We start from the raw sequence: 23,871 nt of genomic DNA, 5'->3' as shown, positions 1-23,871 counted from the left end.
CATCCATTTGCTTGTTATGGGGTGTTTTGTACCATTACTGCTGAGAATCTATCTATCCTAAGCACTTTTATGGCCCTCATTACTGTAGTATTTGTATGCCCCACAATCTTTAATGTATTTATCCTTGCAACACCTTTGTGGGGTAAGGAAGTACTGTTTTCCCATTTAACAAATAAGGAATGGAGGCACAGAGAGGTTAAATGATTTGTCCAGGGTCACAAAGGAATTCTGTGGCAGAGCTGGGAATGAACCGGGCTCTCCTGAGTGCTAGGTTAGCAACCTAATCAGTGGACCACCCTTTTTCTCATTTGATATCGCTTGAACCAAATTAGTTGTTAGTGTTAATTTTACACAAAATGTACTTGAAATAGGTTGCCTGTTACATGGAACCACTAAATTCACTCAATAAGTGATATTGTTCAGATGCAATAATTTAATGACCGTATTTTCAAACTAAATCTAGTCCCTAAAAATATACTTGAGATTGCATGCTTTATTTAGGAATGGACTGCAGAGGGATTGTGAGTGTAACCTTGCCTAAGACATATTATCATATTTTACATATTCCAGTCATCAAACACTGGTAGAGATCTGTCTGTTTCAGAATATAAGGCTGAGTTATAGGAATTGTCCATAGTTACTGGAGAAGGCAAATGCTTGGCTAACTTGTCAGTCCACTGAGCTAGGAAATAAATGCTCAAAAATTGTTACTAAGCTAACTTTTCTGTTTGATCAAGGAAAAATAAAAATATATGTTTATAACTACATTTATATGTCCTAAACACAAACATCTGGTTAGACAGATGTTTATTTAATGCCCTGAATATTACATTTTGAAGTTGTTCCATTTCTGATTTATCATTCAGTAGAAAAGAACTTGGTTTCTTAATTCCATAATGAAGTTCAACAAAGACCTTTCAAACCAGGGAATTTCTCTCCAGCCTGATCAGTACAGTAGAGCAGGAAAGTAGTATTTGTCTCTCTTTTTGGTGTGTTTGGCTTGGTCATTGTCTTGGATTTTTTTCCAGCAACAGTTTGTTGAGCTAGTATACAGATAATAAACTTCTCTGACTGCTTGCATTATAGGAAACAGAATAAAGGTGCCCCACATCCTTCCACAGTAAGAAACTTTTTAAATCTGTGCCTGTTCAGTCATATGCGTAGTTAAGCTGACATCAGGAAGTGAAAAAGCATGTATGCCATTTACACTTAATCCTCTGTGCAGAATTCTGTCCCAATCTCAGTGATTCAGCAGTAGAACACAGAGTTCTGAATGCTGGGAGCAGCTGTGTGAAACTGACCATAGTCTTGTTAATTTCATCCTGCTACTGCTTGAGGAAACTGTGTGGCAGCCCTATTGAAGCTTACATTCTGGAAACTTTACAGTCTCCATCATACTTCAAAAAATAATGCTTTCTACATAGTGATGACAGATTTTTTTTTTTTTTTAAATCCCTCATCATAAATTCCTTATATTATTGCAACACAGAATTAAGCCATAGCTATAGATTATGAACTGCACCATTTCACTGTCAGGTACTATTTACAATAACTGCTGCAAGTAAGCATACCTATGGTTTCTACACTGGTATTCCCTTCATTCTAGACCGCTCGTTTTCATTTCATGTTTGATTTATTTATTTTTTTGTACAAAATGTTCCACAGTAGCATAACTAGCCAGAATAGACTCTTCTCCCTTTTAAAAAAACTGATTATTTCTTCAACACTTCTTCCTCTGTACAGATGATGAAGTAATAGGGGTTAGTGTCAGTGTTCGTGACCGAGAAGATGTTGTTCAAGTCTGGAATGTGAATGCATCTTTGGCAAGTGAAGCAACAGTTTTAGAAAAGATCTATGAACTTCTGCCACACACCTCCTTTAAAGCAGTATTTTATAAGCGTGAGTATCTTGTCAATTTATTTCCTCATAGCAGGATTTCCAGTTTTTGTTACCGAAAGTGATCGCAGATGAGATGTATGCTATAGGATAACCTTGTTAAGTGACTGACTGACTGAATTTTTAGCATTCAGAAATGTAGCATCTCTTGTTGCATGAGGATTTTTACTGTCTAATTATTGGAGATTTTTTTTCCTCTGTACAAAATCGTGAGAATGGCTTTCGTAGTTAAGTTTTAACAAATTGGTTTGTCAGATTCACAAGGTATTTTTGGTCTGCAAATGCAATAATAAAAAAAATGCCTGCATAACCCTCAAGATTGTGAGCTATTGTTAATTAATATATTTATTGGTATTGTAGCAACTACAGTCAGGATTTGGGGAGGAGAGGGGCTTCTGCTAAGCTCTATATAAACACACTAGTAAAAATGGTTGTTGTCTTTTCTCTTGTCCTCCCTGACCACTCATCCTTATTATTGTCTTCTCCTGTTATTCTCATCTTAATTTAAACTGTAAACTCTTCCAGGTAGGGACTCTGGGTGAAATTCTTGCCTTTGTTGAAGTCAGGGTGCTATTTTGCTAATTCATGGTGCTGGACTGGGAAGGAGAAGAGAATGGGGGAATTCCTCCAGGGTCTGATCCAAAGCCCATAGAAGTCAATGAGAGTTTTGGATCAAGCTGCAGCACAAAAAAAACTTAGGACCTGATATAGCAACTCATATCCATATGAGTAAAGGTTGCAGGGCCAGGCTCGTAAGTACAGTCATGTTAGATCTTGCATTATGCCTTAAGCGTACAGGCATTTGTAACAAAAAGCTTAATGCCTTAATGGAAACAGACTATTTCTTACTAATAGTAAAAGCAACAGTAGGAATACTTCTTATCCATTAAAATATACCTCAGTCCCCAAATTTCCATCCCTTAGCATCTTTTTACTTAGTACTTGTTCATATAGTCAATTTAAAAGTTGAGTTTTTTTCCTTTTTTCCCCGTTAGCTCACAGAGAGCATCATGCTTTTGAAGGTGGACGTAGAAGACATTAACTGCACCCTGTAAAAAACTCATACTTTGTAGTCTGAGTTTGGGAAGTGGTCTAAGCAGGGAGATGGATGGGCAGAAGCCTTGCAGAAGCACCACATCTGCTCGTCATTTTCAGTTTGTTTCTAATGCTTTCAAATTGGGCCATTATTACTCAAAATGAGGAAAATGGTTGCCTTGATTACTAAACATGGTGCTCCTTACTTTCTTAGCTTTCTACAGTCTCAGTTTAGTTTCCTTGTTGGGGGGGGAATTGGCCGCTTGTTTTTCTTTTGTTCAGACTGTATTTGTATTTCTGTTTTGTTAAACTTAGAAGACTTTCCTTTCTTTTGAAGTAGTTGTACTGTACTTAGTAAATTGCAAATATGCACAAACATGATATGCTGCTTTTTCTAGATTTGCTGTACATAGAGGAATCTTGGCTTGGTCAAACGTGTTTTCAGTATTTGTTTTGAAACATTCCTATCATGTTAAGATTTACTCACTGTCTTTGTCCCGAGAGAGAGAAATTGCACTGCATTATTCTAATATCAAGTCATGTGGTCATGCACTGATAATAGCACACATACTGTAAAAATAAATAATAATCACTGAATGAGATCCTGCAAACAAAGAGCACATTTGTATTGGGACTGACTTAAATTCTCTGAGTTGTTATCCAGTGTTTAATTTAAGCTATCTCAAAAAAAAACCACATTCAGCCTAGAATGGGAGATCTGTCAATAGAAAACCCTTCACCTCTTATTTTAGAGGAGATGATATTGAAATAGTTTTATATGCTTTCTTATGAAGTTTTTCAGTGCACTCACTTAAAAAAAAAAAGGTTTCACAAGTCAATTCCAACACATTTTACTAAATAGATCCTTCTCTCACCATGCTTTGATCATATTTGGCCTCTACCTGCACCCATAAAGGTCAGTACCAAAACTCCTGTTGGCTTCAGTGCAAACAGATAACCCCCACTGTGTTTAGTTTCAAGATATGGTGACACCTTAAGTGAGGTTGTTCTTAATTTAGAAAAATGAAGTTGATTAACATTTTACAGCATGAATGTGAATATTTACAATATTAAACTCCAAGTGTGTTTTTGTCTATATTAATTATTGGAGGTTTCAGTATGTTTTATTATAGTACCAAAGATTTATTGAGTTAGTTCTTTTTACTGAAGGAAGCTTCAAAGTAAAAATGAATGTATACTCCACTGAGTATTACTGGATTGGTGTGTGTGTTTGGAAATTGTTCAGATTGCACTGATTTCCACATATTTAGTATATTAAGAGGCAACCATTGGAATTAATTACACTTATAAATTAAAAATTCCCTTTGAATTTTTTTACTTCATCTGTATTTATGAATTATAATTGTGCGGTTAATGAGGATTATTAAACAAAATTTTTCTAAAATCAAAAGACTCGCTTCAATAATTGCTTTCTGAGATTGTGTTACTAGAACTGCTTTCTTAAACTAGATATAGTCAGATGAAAAATCATCTCCAAGAAACTATACATCTAATCCTGAACATACATCAAAATCTTTATTTTTAAAAATTCAAATATATATATTTTTTTTAACATATGAAGAAAGGGAATGTTTGATTAATCTTTATCAGAACTGTCTCGTATTTTCAGTAGTAAATCTGATTTTAGGATTTTTTTTATTTTGAAAGACTTGTATTTCTTTATATGTGCTATTAAACTTTGCATGTAGTTTGATCTGAAATAAAAGCAGAGAGACTTTGTGCTTACGTTAATGACTTGATATTTTACAGTTCGCATTGTTTCAGTGTCTCAGAATATGAAATTTACTAGTTACTGTTTGTCTAAATGAGCTTTAACACCTGTGCTATTCTAAAGTCTAGTTACAAATTTCAAGGATTTCCTTCCATTAAGTTGAATTCTCTTGGTTACCCCATATCTGTCTGAAATCTTTAAATTTGTTTCAGAAATTTTAAAATTCAATATTTAACTTAAAATAAAAAGAAAAGGAGTACTTGTGGCACCTTAGAGACTAACCAATTTATTTGAGCATAAGCTTTCGTGAGCTACAGCTCACTTCATCGGATGCATACTGTGGAAAGTATAGAAGATCTTTTTATATACACAAAGCATGAAAAAATGGGTGTTTACCACTACAAAAGGTTTTCTCTCCCCCCACCCCACTCTCCTGCTGGTAATAGCTTATCTAAAGTGATCACTCTCCTTACAATGTGCTGGAAATCATACACATTGTGCAAGAGACATTGTCACAGGTCCGTATTTTGGCCTACTTCTGCCCACCTTATCTCATATCTCCATATGGGCCATCCAGAGTCCACTGAAGTCAGTGGAAAGACTCCCTGTGATGTCAGTCCCTAAGTGTGCTTGCAGTTCTTATTTGTTTTTCCATCCTAAAAAGAAAGTAGTTAGCAACGTTATTCTAGTACTGCATTTTGAGGCTGTGCTGAAAATGCATTGACTGGCAGAAGAAATGTACCTTTCTCTCCCTCTGAAGTGTACTCATTTGTGTCTCATTTGTGTGAAATTTATTAGAGATTGCATTGTTCTGAATGCCCACTATATAATGGCCTAGTATATGATTTCCTGCTTACTTACCAGCTTTGGGTTTTTTCTGCTTGATCTGTGATTTGTAGCAAAAATTCTTATTGTTACTTAAATAATATAATTATAATATTATAATTCGTCGGGTTATTTAATACAAGGTTAAATAAATTGATAAATTAGGGTTCAGTCCTGCATAAACTGGTAAAATAGGGTTCAGTCCTGCATAGTGCTTATTCTATACAGTGCATATGTGCATTGATTTCAATGAGACAACACTAATTAGTGTTTGCAAGATAATGCAATTGAACACTGCCAGCCTAGCACAATGCTTCTACTTAGGGAATTGCATTGAGTCTCTGAGCTAGCATGAGTTGGAAGCTATGTGGAAGTTAGACATTCAGCTATCCTGCAAGCAGCATAATATATCTTCGGTTTGTCCAGCATAGCTGAATATTGGGCATACTGCTGGGAGGAAGTGGGTATTCTACTTCCTGTTTTTACTAATTAGAACAGGCTTAATCATTAACTATAAATTTCCATGTTTTTTAATATTTCAGCCAGACCGTCAGTATCCTTTCCACCTTCATTCATTCACATTTCTTTCTGATTTTAATAAACCCTATATATAACTTCCATAACATCCACAGGGTAACTTTGGTTCCCGGGCTGAAATTAATAAGGATCCTTTCATTCTAAAATGTAGTGCTTAGGCTCAAATTCATTAAATTGCGTGTCTATAAATTAAAATTAGGGTTGGATCAAAATCCATAATGTAAGTCTACATGACAACACTGATGTTCATTTTATGTATATTTTTATGCTTGCAATGCTCAGGGCATGTCTACACTAAAAACTTAAGTCAACCTGTGGTAGGTCGACTTACAACCACCGCAGCAATTACTATAGTGGTTGATGCCCACACTACCCTATTCTATCCGTGGCACATGTCCTCACTAGGAGCGCTTCCACTGACTTTCAGCCCCCCACATTGCCCCTCTTAGACGGGAGCTCAGCTTCCCCTCTCAGCTCCCTGCCTCTGGGAGCCCTGCTGGCCCTGGGCTCTCGGCTCCCTGCTGCCAGGAGCCTGGCTGTCCCGCCAGGCTCACGGTGGGGAGCTCCCTGCCTGGAGTCCGGGGGGCTTCCAGTGGGGAGTCATGAGCCTCCAGGCAGCACCCAGGCTCTCTGCAGGGAGTGGAGATACTCTGGGCAGCAACTGGGGATCCAAGCAGAGAGCCTCCGGGCAGCAGCCCAGCAGGGAGCTGGGAGGCGCAAGCCAGATAGGGGAGCTCAGGCACCAGTGGAGCTGGGAGTGGGGAGCTGGGGCTCAGAAGGAAGCTGGGCTCCGAGCGAGGAGCGGAGCAGGTACAGCACGGCCAGCAACGGGGAGCCCGGGGGCAGTCAGGCTCTAGCTGGAGCCCGCCCCCACCCTGGTGACGGCCCCACTCGTCAATTTCACATCTCCAGCATGGAGCCGTGAAATTGACCAGAATGACAGCCACCATCCAAAGTAAGTAACGCAGTGTCTCCACAGACCCTGAATCGCCCTAACTAAGCCAACATAAGCCCTACGCCTCTCGTGGAGCTGCAGTTTTGTCGGTGTAGTAAGTCACTTACATTGGGGAGAGCAAGGCTGTAATGTGTACACTGCCATAATTAAGTTGACATAAGCTGCCTTATGTAGACCTAACGCTGTGGTGTAGACCAGGCCTCAGTCGAGCGAGCTTCCAGAATTTGAGTCAATTGGTCTTTAGTTCAGACTAACCTGTCTGATGTTTTCTGAAATATGTTACAGTAATGTTCAGAAAAGTGGACACTCCATAAGTGTCGTAAGTATTTTTCTTATTGTACCTAGAGTTGAGCTTCATTGAACACGATTAAACGAACAGTGCACTGCTGTAAAATAACCGCAGACTATTCAAAAGAATCTCAAAATAGACCATGAACAAATTCCTAGTAAAATGAATTGCCAATTCTGATAGATCAGCTAAGTATTAATAGCACCAGAGATCGTCTATAAATATTCTTGAAAGGGAGGAAGGGAAAGAAACAAAAGCAAAGGAGTCACTGCTATTGTCAGGAGGTGATGACGAGTTGCCTTCTCTGGGAACTGTTCTTACCATCTGAATAAGAGGTTACCACTGCAGCCTCCAACGGAAGAGAAACCCAGGAGCTGAGCAATCTCTGCAGGGGTGGGAGGAAGAGAAGAGCTTAGCTAGGGAGTAGTTACACTGGCTGGAGAAGTGTGGAACCACATGCATAAGGCAGGGAAAGGGAGCCAGGTGGATCAGTGTTCTGAGGGGGGAATGCACTGCCGTGTGCAGAGGGAACAGGAGCACGGATCTCCTGCTGGCATGCTGCGGAGCACAGGGGTGTGGGAGAGAGCAGGGGAAGGGCCTGTGGCCTGCTGCTGAAGCAGAGCAAGTGGGCGGGAAGGCGAAGGAGTTGCAGTGAGGAGAACAGAGGAAGAGGGGTGAGAGGAACAGCCTTGGATGATTATTTTTAAGTATAATCAGTTGTGGGAGTTGCCCCAGGAATGGGTGGTGGCAGGGACTTGTAAGGGAAGGTTGGCCCTTCTTGAGAAGCTGTCCAGGCTCTCACCTGCTCTAGAGCTCGCCTGTTGACCATTAGTGATGCATGAGCAGCTCAAGAAGTCCCTCTGCGTTACGCTCGAGATAACTGGGAAATCTGCGTAAACTCCAACCCGTAGGAACAGGAGCAGCCAAAGCAGGGATTACTGGATACCATGCCTCTGGGCATTCAGGGCAGAGCTGTTGGAATTTCAGACTTTCTCTGCCCTGTGCTGATGGACAATTTGCTCCAACCCTCCCTCATCTCTTCACCTCAGCTTCACTCTACATCTTCCCCTCCTACCCTCTTCTTCTCTACCCTACCCCCCATCCACTCTTCACTTCTCTCTTCTTTCCATTTAGCTGATCCCCTCCTAAGTAAACCCCACCCACCCCCGGAAAATTCTGGACTCCCATGACACTTGCTGCTATCACATTGTTCACTCTGCTTGTTACAGCTCCTCCCCCACCCCGTGTCTGTCCTGACTACTGTAGACAATCTGGTCTCAGGGTTTCCTTGTAGTCGCCCATCTGTCTGTAGCCATCTGTTGTCACTTGTACACACAGACTGTCTTTTTGTTCTGTTTGTTCAGCACCTGGCGCAAAGGGGTCCAGGTCTCTGACTGGGGCCGCAGGTGCTACGATAATACAAACAATAAATAATAGTAGTAGGCTTTTTCCAGAGGACCGAGGGAGGCCCGGCAGAGCTGGTTTTTAGTGGCGGCGTTTAAAGCTGATGAGCGTCCTGCTGAATGCTTTAGTGATAGTTGGGATTTTTGGTGTTTGTCTCACGCTTGTTCTGACCGGGCTCCTCTATCAGCTTTGAATCCTCCTCCTGCGGGGATACGTGCAGAATGAGGATCGCTGGCTACCTGGCTGTCTTATACAGCTGTTGTTTTCACAGCTTTATTGGCTGCTGGCCCACCGAGCCACGTGCCAGTGGCCAGGCTCTAAGCTGTGTCTCTGGTCGTGCTTCCGCCCAGCTTCCTGGGCCTCTCTGAGGGGACTCTTCAGCGCTCTAGACAGCAGCATTACTGCTACTATGGTGACTGTTAATTGTAAGTTTCACTTCATGGGGCTGAAACGCTGTCTTCTGGGGAAGCCTACTTAACAGGATTCTACTGTAATAAATAAGCAGCAGTTTACTGAACACCACTTGTTTGATGAAATCAGTGAAGACCTAAGAATGAAGAGGCAGGAAAAGGCCACTTTGCCTCAAAACCTCAACTCCCCGCTTGTCACTTATCCTTTAATCCTCCCTCCCCGTAAACGTATCTAGCTGTGTCTGTTTTATGTATACTTTTTCAGCAATATTATTTGACCACGAATTCCCCTTCTCCCGCTGTTGGAGCAAGAGCTTTCGGTATGGATTCTTCTCAGCATTTTAAATGGTTCTTGGGTTTTGAATTTCTTGAACAAGTTATTCTTCCTCCATCAACTGATATCAGTTATCCTCTTTGTTCACTAATGTCTCGATGAGCAGTATTATTACCAACTGGCTCACCTTGGTAGCCTTGTTATGCCGTGGTACCTGCAGCCAGTACTGCCTCTGGCTATTATCAGATCTCACAAACTAAACAAAATCAAGCCAAGGCAGTACTTGGCTGCCAGTCTTTTATCCAGGGGATTGCAGGAAGTTGTAGACAGAAAGTATTTCTCCTTAACCGTGTGTCCCAGCATGGTGCTAGAAGGCACTATGAGTGACTCTGCGGAGCTATTTGCACCATCGGATGTTAATACTGAGGGATGTATTCCTTGTTCAAAAAATCCTGACCGATCTTTTGCAAATTTAATGGTGTTAGCCCTGGTGTTCTAGCCAGATTTCAGTCTGAATAACTGCTTTTTGCTTACCCTGTGTAAACTCAGTGGTGGAGAGAGTTTTCTCACACAATTCGCACTGAAGTGTTGTGCAGTGTTTTGCGCTATGAAACATTTTACTCATCTCTAGGCTCAAACCCAGGTGAAGTGATTCCTGTATGCAACTTATAAAGCACATTACATTTTCTTCAACAGGAGGCCCTACACATCTGCAGTTATCATGGATTTAAACAGGACACTGCTGCATACTGAGACTTGTCTCCTCCAAGTCAACTCTCTCAAATGTTGTGCTGTCTGTTTTTTAATACCGGCTTCTGCAGACTGAGTAATTTGTATGGGAACAGGAGAGTCACAATATTAATGGCACTAGACCGGTGGTTTCCAGCCTCTTTTTTTTATTTGCAAACCCCTAATATTTTTGAATGGAGATGCGGACCCCTTTGAAATCTTAGACCTAGTCTGCAGACCCCAAGCGGTTTGCGGACCACAGGTTGAAACGCAAGGCGGCCTGGAGCATGTTTATGCTCCTAGTCTGCAAGGAAAGGCAGGGTTATCAGTAGGGAGGGGCTGAATCCACTTACTCTTGGGTTGTGAATCTGTGTAATCAGCATATCAAACAATTTGTATAATGTAGTGGGGCATTCTTTCCTACAGAGATCACTCACCACCAGGTTTACAAGCCAGGGCCGAGGTCCTAGGAATGCTTCGTAGTTGAAAAAAAAAAAAATCTCGACGTCCGTGTGCCGCATCAAAACAGTGGTTAGTTTTACAAGCAGGGCCGGATTAAGACCTTTAGAGGCCCTAAACACTGAAAAGATTATGGTGCCCCCCACCCGCATATGTAATTCAAAATAAAAACAATACTATACCGTAAAATAAAATTTTATTTTTCAAAATGACACAAAACTTACATGTATGCTGAAATTAAAATAGCTTCTTTCTAGATTTTCTGATTGCAAAATTCTGGATAAGTTCATTGAAGCTGACTCGACGAAGCATGTCCGCTTCCATACACAATAGAAAAAGTGAATCACGTCTGTCCTGACACATTGTTGTTCTCTAAGGGTTTTTTATTCTTTTCAGCTGAGAAAAAGAGCGTTCTCCGGAGCGGTTAGTAATCATCAATGTTAGAAAAATACATAGTGCGATCTCTACATTTGGAAATACACGTTGTAGTCCATCTTTCAGTATTGTGTCATGAAGATCAATGTGACTGAATTTCATTTTTCCTGTTTCATTAAACTTTGTGCACATATAACCGTGGAACTGCCATACTTCTCCACAGAGATTCATGTTCAAGTCAACAGGGTATGACTCAACTAGCTTTTGGGAGCCTTGTGAATATTGTTCATCAGATAAGTCCATATAGTTTAGAAAAGAAAATCTACTTGATACTTCTTTGTACACTTCACCTCTCCTCTTCATATGAGCTTCAAGTGTATCGATTATAGCGTAGTAAGTAGATAAGCGAAATTTGTCTCTAGGATTCAATGCTGTTTCTGTTGCACTGCTATCATTTGCTTGTTTTTTCCTGATTCGCTTGCAGGACTGGGCTTCTTTGTAGTTAGTATTAGGCAAGATATCTTTTGATATGTCTTCAAATCTTTCGAAATCATTCCTCAAAGTGTGTAAGTGATCTGCTAATGATTGACAGAGGTCTGCATGTGTTTTCAAATCCAATTCTTTTTCTTGGAGAGCTTGACTTGTGTGGTCAAAGTGTTGTAAAATTTCATTCCACATGGTCAACATGAACACAAACTCTAGTTCTTGCATCTTGTTTGCAATGTTTTCTGCCACTCATATAGTTTCTCCCTTTTGTGATTGGTCTTCAGCTATACTTTCTAATGCATCCACAATTTTTGAGTAGGACTCCAGAATTGCACCTGTTGCCACTGCGTGTGTCTCCCAGCAAGTATTAGAAAGAGATTTCAACACACGATCATGGCCCAAGTATGTTTTAAGAACTGCCCATCGGTTTGTTGAGGCAGAGAAAAATGTATAAAGTAACTGGACTGTTGAGAAAAAACTTACTGCCACCGGACAACAATCAACAGCACCGCGGCCAACAAGATGGAGAGAGTGTGCAGCACATGGTATGAATATGGCATATTTGTTCTGTTCTAAAAGCTTCTTCTGCATTCCTTGATAACGCCCTGACATGTTGGCAGCGTTGTCGTAAGATTGACCTCTGCACTTTGAGAAATCTATTTTGCAAGCTTGGCACAGATAATGCAGTACTTGATTTGCCATTTCGTCACCAGTGTGGCTTTTCAGATTGAGTAGTGTTATAAATCGTTCAACTGGTTTTCCATCTGTGGGAATCACATGTCTTAGTACAATACTCAACTGATCAATATGTGAAAGATCAGGTGTAGAGTCGTCAGATAAACTGAAGTACGCAGCAGTACTTACTTCATCCACAATAGCTGAACGAACTTTGTCACGCATTAGACCAATGAGTTCATCACGTATTGTCTTGGATAAGTATGATGGGTTACCTTTGCCAGCATTCCCATATTTTGAGATATGGCCTGCTAAAAATGGGTCAAACTGAGTCACAAGCTCCAACAATCCCAAGAAATTTCCATTCTGCAATGATCCAAATGTGTCATTTGATCCCCGGAAAGGCAGACCACGTTCAGCTAATGTTTGAATAACAGCTATAACACGCTCTCCTTTCATTTGTTCTTCCAATTTTTGTGTCAATCCAAAGCCCTGTCTTCGATTTAAATATGTCAACATTGAATCTCTGTGAGTAGTGCTATTTTCATGTTGTTCAATTAAAACAGTCACTAAATCCATCTGCAGCAAACCGGAATGTTGAAGGATTATATGGAAAAAGTTTGCAAACAAAACAGTACACAGACCCTGTTGATGGTGAATACAGTAGCCATTCTTGAGTGTATTTCTCACCATTCGCTTTCATGCCAAAAAATATTTTTTGTGGACAATACCTTGTTTGTTTGCCTTTGGTAAAAGTCCAACGTGATTTCTCAAATAGCCCAGTGTGGTGCTGACAGTCATTTGGTCCACAATCTATCCAGTAAGCTACATCATTGGTACTGAAATCAACCCATATACCAGGATCTTTTCTCCTATTATTTACAGCATGAGCAGGTTCAGTCTCTGACACATCCACACCTTCTAGAACAAAGTCTGTTTTACCACCAGGAGTAGGATGATCAGTTACAGTCTCTGACACATCCACATGTTCTGGAATGGTGTTTGTTTCACCAATAGAAGAAGGGTCAGTCTCTGAAACACCAACAGGTTTTGGAACGATGTCTGTGCTACTGTGAGAAGATGTTGCTTCTGATGGATTCGCTTTGAAAAATGATGTCAGCTTTGGATGATTTTGGAAAATTTCACTAGTTTTTTGTTTCTTTTCTTCCACCAGTTTACGTTTCTATGCTCCACTCAGTTGGTTATGTTTCACCCTGCCCCTTATCTCAGTTATCTGAACTTAAAAAAAAAAAAAAATTACACAATGTACACTGTGTGTGTGTGTGTGTGTATATATATATATATATATGAAAGAAAAAAACTAATCGTACGTATAACTTAGAAGAATATATCAATAATAAAACATAAATTTATTGCAATACATGACAGGATCTGATTTCCTCTCATTATTTCAATCTATGTTAGTAGGATGCCCCCCTGGTTTAGGTGGGGATAAGTAATAAAAAAGAGAACAGAAAAATGGGAGAAGAGTGTGTAGTAGAGTATAAAGAAGTCTAACAAAGTTCTGATTTTTCCCATGATGACTACTTCAATGCTTTTTTTGAAATATCAAATATCAAATTTTTTCCAAAAAAAATCTTTTTTTTTTTGGTGCCCCCTGCTTTGCTGGTGCCCTGAGCATGTGCTTAGTCTGCCTATTGGGTAATCCAGCCCTGTTTACAAGTGATAGCTGCCCCATATAAAACAACACCCCATAGCTCAGGATGCCCTCACCAGGCCTGGTAGTTCTTTTCTGATACACTGCCATTGTCTTGAGGAAAGCACTTAAAACAGAGCATCCAGGAACTAAGCCACACTGCAGCCTTCCTTTGCTTCCACGTTGCTGAAGCCCACCAATGCAGAAGTGAAAGGTTCATTTTCATTGTCTTGATGCTTTAGTGCAGCACCTCTGTGCTTCTGCCAGCCCAGGCACCTGCCACCAAGACAGTGGCCAAGCGTCTGTGTGGCTTGTATGTGTTAACTCCTCAAAGGGCCTGGAAATATGAACAGCCTGCCAGATCCCGCTGTGGCTACACCTTTCAGCTCCTGCCAGCGGACAAAGAGCTGAGGCCGTGAGCTTCAGCACACAGTATGTGGCGCTCCCCCTTTATTGCTACATCCCGTGACAGCTGCTGGACAGGGAGGACCATTCCTGCTTGTGGCTGGCACAGCCTGGAAATACCATAGCAGAGGCTGAACAGTTAAAAAAAACAAAAGCCAACTGGCTTCTAACAGCGCAGCATTAATACAAAGTTGCAGGGGATGGGCAAAGCCCTACCCGCTGTACACACCATAGGCACTGACAGCTTTCACCCTGTTGCAGGCAGCATCTCCGGAATCACATGAGGATGCCTTTGGCTGCATTCCCAGGATTGAGGATGCCCAGGGAAATCATCTGAGATGGCAGGAACTTGGAAATCTCCCACTGCAGGAGACAGGTTTGTCTTGAAATCCCGTAGGGAAGCACTGTTCTATTAATGATAACACCCAGCTCCCATAGGGCATTTTTCATCCGTAGACCTCAAAGCACTTGGAAAGGGATAAATATTGTCCCCATTTTACAAGTAAGAAAACTGAGGCACAAAGAGGTCTAAGTCATTACAGGGTTCAGGTGCCTGTAGGGATTCAAAATTGCACTAAACAGGCCTGGGTCAGTTAGAATATGTGGCAGGTGGCAAATGACTCTGAAACTCCTACATTATCAGGGAGCCTGCAAAGATTCTCAGGCCTGTTGGTACAGATCCAAAACCTCAGTCAATGATTTGGCACATCCCCAAGTTACAGCACCACACTTCTGTGTGATGGATTGCTTGGTGTTGTGGGGAGGGGAGCTAAAATATATTTTAACGTATGGCCCAGTCCTGCAAAAGGGGTCGACTAGCATGGTTCCTTTTGCCCAGGCAGGGCCCCATTGACTTCAGTAAGGCTTCATACAGGTTTGGCTCCCTATGAGTGAATTCCATTGAAGGGTCAGGGGCATAGTTTGTATCAGCATACGCTCCCCAAGTTAATATCAAGCTAGTAGCTTCCCTAGCACCAGTGTAACTATTTAGGGTCACAGTTTCAGAAATGTTCATTCAATTTTTGGATGCTTCTATGTTTGGGTGCCCAAATGGGAGGCATCTGAAAGAGGTCCAGTTTTCAGAGGTGCCAAGCATCTAATCGACAAATCCAGCTCATGTCCACAGGAGCTGCAGGTGCTCAGCCCCACAGGCAGATAAGCCCTGGCTCTCGAGTAGGGGGCACCCAAAATGCGTGTGCACTTCTGGACCAGGACTCCAAGGTGCTAGGTGCTGTACACTCAAGTGAGGGCAAGTCTACTCTGCAATAAAACACATGCAACTGGCCCGGGTCCTGGGCTCATGAGGCTTTAAAATGGCAGCACAGAAGTCAGAGCTTGGGCTGGAGGGTCCCAGAGCCCGGGATCCAGCCTGAACCTGGATGTCTGCATTGCAGTTTCATAGCCCCTGAGTCAGATGAGGTGTGCCAGCTGTGGGTGTGTTATTGCCGTGTAGACAGACCCTTTGACTTGTGTGTGTGTGGGGGGGGGGGGGGAATGGGCATCAGGTTGGGGCAAAACTCAATTTATAGCTCAAGCTGATGTGGCAGTGAAGACAAACCCTCGGGAACTTTCCAAAGTTACACACCCCTTCCAGGAGCAGCTGAATAACATCTGCCTTATTAAATTAGAGCCCACAAAATACTGATTCCTCTTACCACTGATATGTATTGCTGGGATTAGGCCAGGATTTTCGGAGGTGGGGGGGAGAGCAGGATGGTCCCTTGGTTGGGGTGCCAGCTTTGCCACAGACTTCCTGTGGGACCTTGGGCAACTCACTTAGGCCCAGCTCCTCAAAGGTATTTAGAATCCTAATGCCCACTGAAGCCAATGGGAGCCTGGAGCTTAGCCTACACTGTGGCTGGGAGATATGATTCCCAGGCTGGGGAGACCGGCTCGAGCCAGCGTGCTAATGCAGCAGCCTGGGTCCAAACCTACCTGTCTGCTGGATCTGAGCTCAGGCAGTGGACCTGCGCTGTCACCAGTGCTGCAGCATTTTTAGCATGCTGGCTTCAGTCTGTCTACCGGTGCTGGGAATCACACCTCCCAGCTGCAATTTAGCTGTGCCCACTGTGCCTCAGTTTCCCACCTCTGAAACGATGGTAACAGCACGTGCCCTACCTAGCATTGGTTGTGTGAGAATAAATACACGAAAGACTTAGGCATTCAGACACTATGGTGATGGCAGCCATATAAGTATCTCGAATAGATTGTCTGACTGCAAGATCTCAGGGCAGTCTAAATCAATAACACCAAAGGAAGCAACATCATCTTGCTGTCAAGCTGAACCCTGGCTCTCTCTTTGCAAAGAAGTCAACCTCTCTGTTGTATCCTGTTCCTATAATAAGGGTCATAGATCCCACCAGGAATATACCACTACTCTGGAATGCCATAGAAGAAAATCTCCCAGTCCAGTTAACCTGGAAGCCTCTTGACTCATCTCTGCACCACCTGATTCAGACCCAATCAGCACCACCTGTCAGGATCAGGGCTACTCCTTTATAACCCAGTGAAGGAGGGTTCAAGAGAAGGATCCGTACAGGACTGAAGTGCTCACTGCTCTGAGTTTAACAGGACGCTGCTTTCCACCATTCTCTAAATCTCCCAGCTGAGTACAGTGGGACTCTGCCAAACCCCCACTGCGATTCTTCCTACCAGAGGACAAAGTGGCCAGAGCACTGTACGGAGAACAGTGTAAGAAGAGCTCTCAAAACTGAACGTGCAGCCTTTGCCAGAGGCCCTGCTGCTGCCTGGGGTTATGCGCAGGGTAAGTAAATTGTGTAGCTGACAGTGGTGGGAGCTACCAGCAGGCCCTCCCACACAGCTCTAACCTGCAGCCAGCTGTGAAATGCTCCTCCCAGTTAGCGTGTCAGATGGTGTTCAGCCTTACCCCCCGTGCAGACAATGTGTTACTGGAGAGCTGTCCTTGCTTGCTCCTGCCCCACAGTAGTATAACATCCCTGTGGGAACATGGTGGGGAAGTATTCCATGCATTTGGAGCTGACTTAAAGGCACTTGATTCGGTTAATCATCCTGCCTGCTTTGCTCCTGCTTTTCTTTCTTCCTCCCATCTGTCCTCTTCCTCTCTCCCTCTGCTCCCTGGCACTTGCTTCACTGCCACCTGCTCCCCTTCCCATCCTCCGCACTTGCTAATGCTTCCCTGATGCCTAGTCCTCCTCTTCCCCAGCATATGCTTCTCTGTCACTTAACTTCCTTACTCCCCCTCTGCACATGCTGCCTGGCCCTTCTCTTTCTCCTCCAAACATCCCTCTCATTGGTAGCTCAGGGCTTCAAGGGCAAACCCTGTTTCTATCCCCCCCCCCCCCCCCCCCCCCCCCCGCTGGCACAGCAGCGTCTAGTGAAGGCATCTAGGCTGTCTTGTTCTGTTTTTTTGCAGTTGCTTTTCTGGGCATGCAGGCTCATCTTTGCAATAAATCAGGTCACCAGTAACTCCACCGATGACCGGCAAGTACATGGAGTTGTCTCCTCCTGATCATGGTGTGGGAACCACTGTCCTACGACTAGGTTTGGCGTTAAGTCGTCGTCATTTTCAATGAGAGTGAAAATTAATCTCTTGAAATGACTTGAACGTGGAGGCCGAGGCTACAGACTTTGTACTGGTGTAACTATTCCAGTTAGGGGTGTGATTGTTTTACTGAAATAGTGATGCTCGTACAATCCCTGAAGTGGACACAGTTATACCAGTATGAATGTGTCATATACTGGGATAGCTTTTACCCTGAAATGTATTAGGATCGGTTGCTCCAGGGTAAGTACCTTTCTGCCGGTAGAGGTGTGTCCACATGAGGGTGCTTATGCCAATTAAGGGTGTGATTGTTTTACTGAAATAGTGATGCTAGTACAATCCCTGTACAATCAAGATAGGATTCATTCCTCTGCAAGGAACCAGCAGCCTGATGAAAACAAAGAGTGGCCCCTGTACCTGCTGCCTCCCATAAATGGGCTAGTAAAAGAGCACCTGGCTTGTCATTTACATGGTCTAGGTGTACCAGTTATCGATCACTGAGAGAGCTTTAAAAGGGTTATTGCAAATCCTCCCTGGAACTCCTTCCAGTCAATCAGCCAGGCTGGTTTTGTGGAATACCTACCTGACAGCAAAGAACATCATGTGAGATCTTAAATAACAGCCCCGTGGTTAGAGAGGTGAGAGACCCCTGTTCAAACTCCTTCTCATCAGCCAGAGGAGGACTTACAGGGGGAGAAGAGTGTCTCCTGCTTCCTGGATAAGTGCTATAACCACTAGTCCCAAATTTACGCAGGAGGGCTGCTTAGGGTTGCCAGGCATCCAGTTTTCGACTGACCTGGCGGCTCTGGTCAGCACAGTTGACCGGGCTAGTAAAAGTCCAGTTGGCTAGAGCAGCCAGCTCCTGGAAGTGGCCAGCATGTCTCTCCAGTTCCTAGGCACAAAGGTGGTCAGGGGGATCCGCGTACTCAGGGCCGTCCCTAGCTATTTTGGTGCTCTACGCAGTCAGAAGTGAAGTGACCCAGCCCCAGGTTCTGCTCCTCTCACTCCCAGGCTTGGGGGACAGCAGGGAACCTACCCCCAGCACTCGCCAGCGGCATGGCTGGGAGCCAGAAGAGCGGAGCAGGCTGGGGCCAGGTTGCTCTACTTACCGGTGAGTGCAGGCCCGACCGCTTCTGGAGTCCTCAGGTGAGTGGGGGCGGGGCTGGGGCAGAGCAGGGGTGGGGCTGGAGCAGGGGTGGGGGAGTGGAGCGGGGGTGAGGGCCCTGGGGAAGAGGTGGAGCAGGGGCTGGAGCAGCGTGTAGCTGCATAGGGCACCAGGAAATTTGATGCCCCAAATTTCCTGGTGCCCTACGCAACTGCGTACTTTGCATATGGGTAAGGACGGCCCCGCACGTACTGCCCCTGCCCATGGCACAGGTGCCTCCCAGAGTGCTGGCCCCACAGCTCCCATTGGCTGGGAACTGTGGCCAATGGGAGCTGCGGGGGTGGCACCTATGGACGGGGGCAGCACACAGAGCCCCCTGGCTGCCCCTGCGCCTAGGAGCTGGAGAGACGTGCACCGCTTCCAGGAGCTGCCTGAGGTAAGTGCTGCCTGGAGCCCGCACCCCACACCCCCTCCCACAATCCAAACTCCTGCCCCAGCCCTGAGTCCCCTCCCACACCCAAACTCCCTTCCAGACCCCGCACCCCCTCCCGCACTCTGAATCCCTTTGCCCCAACCCGGAGGCCCCTCCTGCACCCCAAACATCTCATCGCCAGCCCCACCCCAGAGCCTGCATCCCCAGCCAGAGCCCTCAACACCCCCAAATCCCTGCCCCAGCCTGGAGCCCCCCTCCCACACTCTGAACCCTTTACCCCCCCCCCAAGCCCAGAGCCCACTCCTGCACCCCAAACCCCTCATTCCTGTCCCCCCCCCAGATTCCACACCCCCAGCCGGAGCCCTCATCCCCTCCTTCACCACAACCCTCTGTCCCCACCTGGTGAAAATGAGTGAGGGTGGAGGGCAGCGAGTGACGGAGGGAGGGGGAAGCAGCGGGGCGGGGGCTCGGGGAAGGGGCAGGGCCAAGCAAGGGTGTTCAGTTTTCTGCAATCAGAAAGTTGGCAACCCTAGGGCTGCTCTCTCCTCCTCCCCCTGCCCAGCTATTTTGTATGGAGTTAGGGGGCGTCTGAGCACGCCCACTGGATTGGGTCCTGCATGCAATTTAGGCAGAGGAATGCCTGTCTTCCCCCCGGCGCACAGATTGCTCTGGGACTTAGGTGGGAGATAGCTGTCCAGATGCCGAGAGGAAGGCAGCACTGCACACGCTCAGAGGCGGAAACTGGCACCTAGGGAAACCTACCGCAAAAACTTTGGCTCGAGTGAATTTAAGCACCTACAGGGTTTGGCAGCAGCCGAGCAGGGGTTTTACTGATTGCAGTGGCACTTAATAAGGATTTAGGCATATACATCTGTGGGTAAAGTGCCTAAGTACCTTTGTGGACCTGGGCCTAAATCCATTACCTGTATGTAGCTAATGGAGGGCAACAAAGATCCACACTGTCCTTGCTTGGTTAGGCACGTACTCACATGCTGCCCGGAGCTGTGTGCTCTTCTCTTTCCGTATATGATCATTATTCTTCTGAATAATTTTCATCATGCATGTGCCAACCAGGGTATCTTGGACCAGGGACCTACCGTGTCTGGCTTTTGGGCCGAGCAGGATGAAAACTTTGAAATGCTCTAAATTTCAATGAGAATCTTTTATGGAAAGGGGGAAAAATTCTCTCATTTTTTTTTAATATCTGTTTAATTTTAGGTCAAGTGGCAAGTTCAACCATCGCTGCTGGGGCATTGCACCACCACGGCCCTGGCAGGACCCTGGTGTCACCACGTGCAGCATTGGGTTACCAGAGAAATCGGTACCCTAACAAATGAGTTCCTATCATATTTGCTTTTAAAAAGCATCGTTGACTGTTCCTTGGAAAAATCTATTTTTGACAAATGTCAGTTACTTTTTCAGACTGCGTGGTCTTTGGCTGAAAACTCCTCTCTCTTGTGGTTGTGGATATCATGAATAAATGTGATATGAATAAATATGAATAAATATGTGATATGAATAAATATCATGGAGAACCACTGGTCTAATGGGCTGCACGTGGGACTGTGAGTCAGGACTCCGGCATTCTAATCCAGTGATTTATCTGGCCTTGAGCAAGTCATCCAATTTCTCAGACTAAACCATATTCCCTCTCCCACAGGGTGTTTGTGTGCACTAATTAATGATTAGATATTTATTAAGTGCCAACTCTTGTTGTTTCACTAGAGCTGAAATAAGACTCCTGGGACTAGAGTTGTTAAATCTAGATGGGCGGTGGAACTGATATTCTCCCCCTGGTATTGATGATGCCAGCATCACAGAGGAAATTGTCAGGCAAGGAATACAATTATTTTAGAGCAACATTTTTAAAGCAGGCGCGACTCTCTGCCCAGTTTCACATGTGCAAACAGAACGATTTGTACATTTAACTTCTTGGTTTGTGCAGACAGGCAGGCAGGCAGTTAGACGTGAGGATCTGGGCCCACAAATTGGAGAAATTGTTTTGAAAGACAGGGCAGTTAGATTACTATCTCTTTAAATATTTGTCTTGGGTCTGGTCTTGGAACTGCTAGTGGTTATGTCTGTAAGTTTGAGAGAGAACGTATGGAAAATATTTTTAAATTGGATAAGACATTTGTATTATTTTTGCACACAGACAGGCACTCCCTATGGGGAAAGATGTTTAGAGAAGCAATATAGCAGTAACGTCACTTTCCTGGGATGGTGTAGCACTGTGAAAGTTTTAACTTGTATATTGTATCGAAAAGGTTGCTGACTCTTCCCAACATTCTGCTCATCAGGCAGACACACATAGTTAACAGGACCTAAATTGTGCTGAATTGTCAGTCCAGACCCTTTGGGTTATGTTCACCCCACATGCTGGAAATATTGCACTGTAGCCTATAACATGGCGGACCCGAGTTACAGGAGAACCTCAGAGCTATGAACACCTCGGGAATGGAGGTTGTTCGGAACTCTGAAATGTTTGTAACTGAACAAAATGTTATGGTTGTTCTTCAAAAGTTTATAACTGAACATTGACTTCATACAGCTTTACAACTTTACAATGCAAAAGACAAATGCTGCTTTTAACCATCTGAATTTAAATGAAACAAACAGAGAAGCAATTTCCTTCCCTTGTCAAATCTTTTTTTAAACTTTTCATTTATTTTGTAGTCGTTTGCATTTCACACAGGACTGTGATGTGTTTGCTTTTTTTGGTCTCTGCTGCCTGATCACATACTTCAGGTTCAAAATGATTGTGTGTGTTTGGCTGGTCGGTACGTAACTCTGAGGTTTTATTGCACTCAGTGGAATAACTTTCTAAGTAAAGCTGGCTGAAAAACAATGTGATGAAATCGTTCACAATTTTGAAGCTGCTTTTTTTTTTTTTCAGGGTTGAAAGATGTTTTAGTATTTCCTTTTTTCCCCCCAATATTTTTCACTTATCAATTTTGAGGTTTTAGTTTTTATTTCCCCACTTTCCCGCTCCCAGACAACCAAAAAATGAAGGGTGTGCTTAAATTCTGTCCTTTTAAAAGGAAGCTGTCTTGACTCAGGGACTACAGCTCTGCAGTGTTGGTGCCAGCGTTACAATGAGCCATCCTTTACTCTGAACTGGATGCCATTACTTGGGCCGGAGGGTGCCACTCAGTGTCATGGTGGCAGAATTGGGCCCTAAGACAGCAAGACAATCTGTAAAGTAACTTTGCGGAAATCTGCTCTAAAACACCCCATTCATGCACTGAAACCGTGGCCCCATTGAAGTCAATAGGAGTTTTGTCGTTGACTTCAATGGGTCAGGATTTTGCCCACAGTATTTTGACAAAGAATACAGGAGTTGTTTTGTTTATTATTAACAATAGCTCGCACACAGCTATTGTTTGCTCAAATTGGATTTAATTTTCGTTTGCTGCAGGGAAACCTATTTTCTTGGCTCCAGTGTTTCTACTGTAATTAATTACTGTCCATTTACTGGGATGGGGGAAATCCTATTGCCTCAGCAGGATTCCTGGAGGAATTACTGCATCTGCTCACTCAAGTTATTTGTATTTAGAGCTGTGCCCCCAGCTGATACTAATGTTCTACACAGCTGAGCTATTGAGTAGATTCTGTCACTAACATCTAGTCTATTGCAATGTTGTTTGCCTTTCTTACTAGAGTTCAGGGGTGGCTGGAAAAAAATATGTTTTATTTTCCTGTTCTATGCCTTGATGTTTAGGCAAAACACCCCACCTGGGCCAATACTGTGCATGCACAGCTACATAAAAAAACAGACCTGTTTCTTCTCTCTCCCTTTTTGTTTTGTAAACCTTGCTTGCATTTTTCACTGCAAATCTTCCGTATTAGGCCGTAAATTATTCTCTACTTCTAGAAAGAATAAGGTTGTGTTCTTGAAAGGAAGCTCTTCGGAAATGTAGCTTTCCAAATACCCACGATCAACCTTCAACCACAGATTCAAATGGAGCTATTTTTGTAGTACAGTGCTACTCACTGCGAATATGAGTGGCACAGTAGGTACTCTTATAGCCTGAACCTTTTGACATCCATGAAAACAAGGAATCCTCAGATTTGAAACACTTTTTTTCTCTTTTGTGTCTGTTGCAGAATACACCGTCTGTATTATCTCCCTACACACTACTGTAAGAATCTTTGTACAAAGGTATGCTTTGTAAGGTTTCATTTCAAAACTTATTTGCTGGTCAGTATTCTGGTAAAATGTGTGTGGCAACGCTCTATGTGAAATGATACGATTCCCCTCTATGATGTTGTTAACATGTTCCACAGCCCCGCCCAGACAGAACTCAAGTCTGTCCTAAACAAAAGAAGGAATGTGTGCTTGCCTTAATTTGCATTTAAGCAGTAAACAGAGTCATCAAGCAGGGAGGGGAAGCAAAGGAAACTCCAACAGGTGGAAGGAAAAACCAGCAGGGAACATTCTTCCACATAGATTCTTAGTCACCTGTTTCCAGCTGGAAATGCTCTTCAAAGTGGAACAGGAGTCTATAAAAATCAGGGCAAACACCCTAAGACACCCTCTCCCCCTGTCTGTTTCTGGCATTGCACCTAAGAAGATAAAGGAAAACAGCTGTTGGGCTTAGAGGAAGAGATCCTGACCTGAAGTTTGGTCAGTAAACTTGCTGGAAGTAGGTGGTGAGAAATTTTGC

General features: G+C 43.8%; 1 protein-coding gene across 8 annotated transcripts in view; it reads left to right on the top strand.

The window, feature by feature from the left end:
- Nucleotides 1–20,700, top strand: part of EIF4E3 (eukaryotic translation initiation factor 4E family member 3) — a 58,571-nt gene extending 37,871 nt beyond the window's left edge. For 4 of the 8 annotated variants that reach the window (XM_043551479.1, XM_043551480.1, XM_037904332.2 and 1 more), the window contains 2 exons: nucleotides 1,744–1,899; nucleotides 2,892–4,336. In XM_043551479.1, coding sequence (XP_043407414.1) covers nucleotides 1,744–1,899; nucleotides 2,892–2,938 — 203 coding nt within the window. In that variant the 3' untranslated portion in view covers nucleotides 2,939–4,336. Of the gene's footprint in view, nucleotides 1–1,743; nucleotides 1,900–2,891; nucleotides 4,337–14,404; nucleotides 14,520–16,488; nucleotides 18,813–20,422 lie in introns of those variants that run through there. The other 4 variants (XR_005226154.2, XR_005226155.2, XR_006292239.1 and 1 more) reach the window with 4 other exon arrangements.
- Nucleotides 20,701–23,871: the final 3,171 nt, after the last annotated feature.

This window comes from Chelonia mydas, chromosome 7 (genome assembly GCF_015237465.2).
Source record: "Chelonia mydas isolate rCheMyd1 chromosome 7, rCheMyd1.pri.v2, whole genome shotgun sequence".
Taxonomy (NCBI): Eukaryota; Metazoa; Chordata; order Testudines; family Cheloniidae; genus Chelonia; species Chelonia mydas.
The sequence above is the reverse complement of the archived record's forward strand: the minus strand, read 5'-3'. Positions and strand labels throughout refer to the sequence as shown.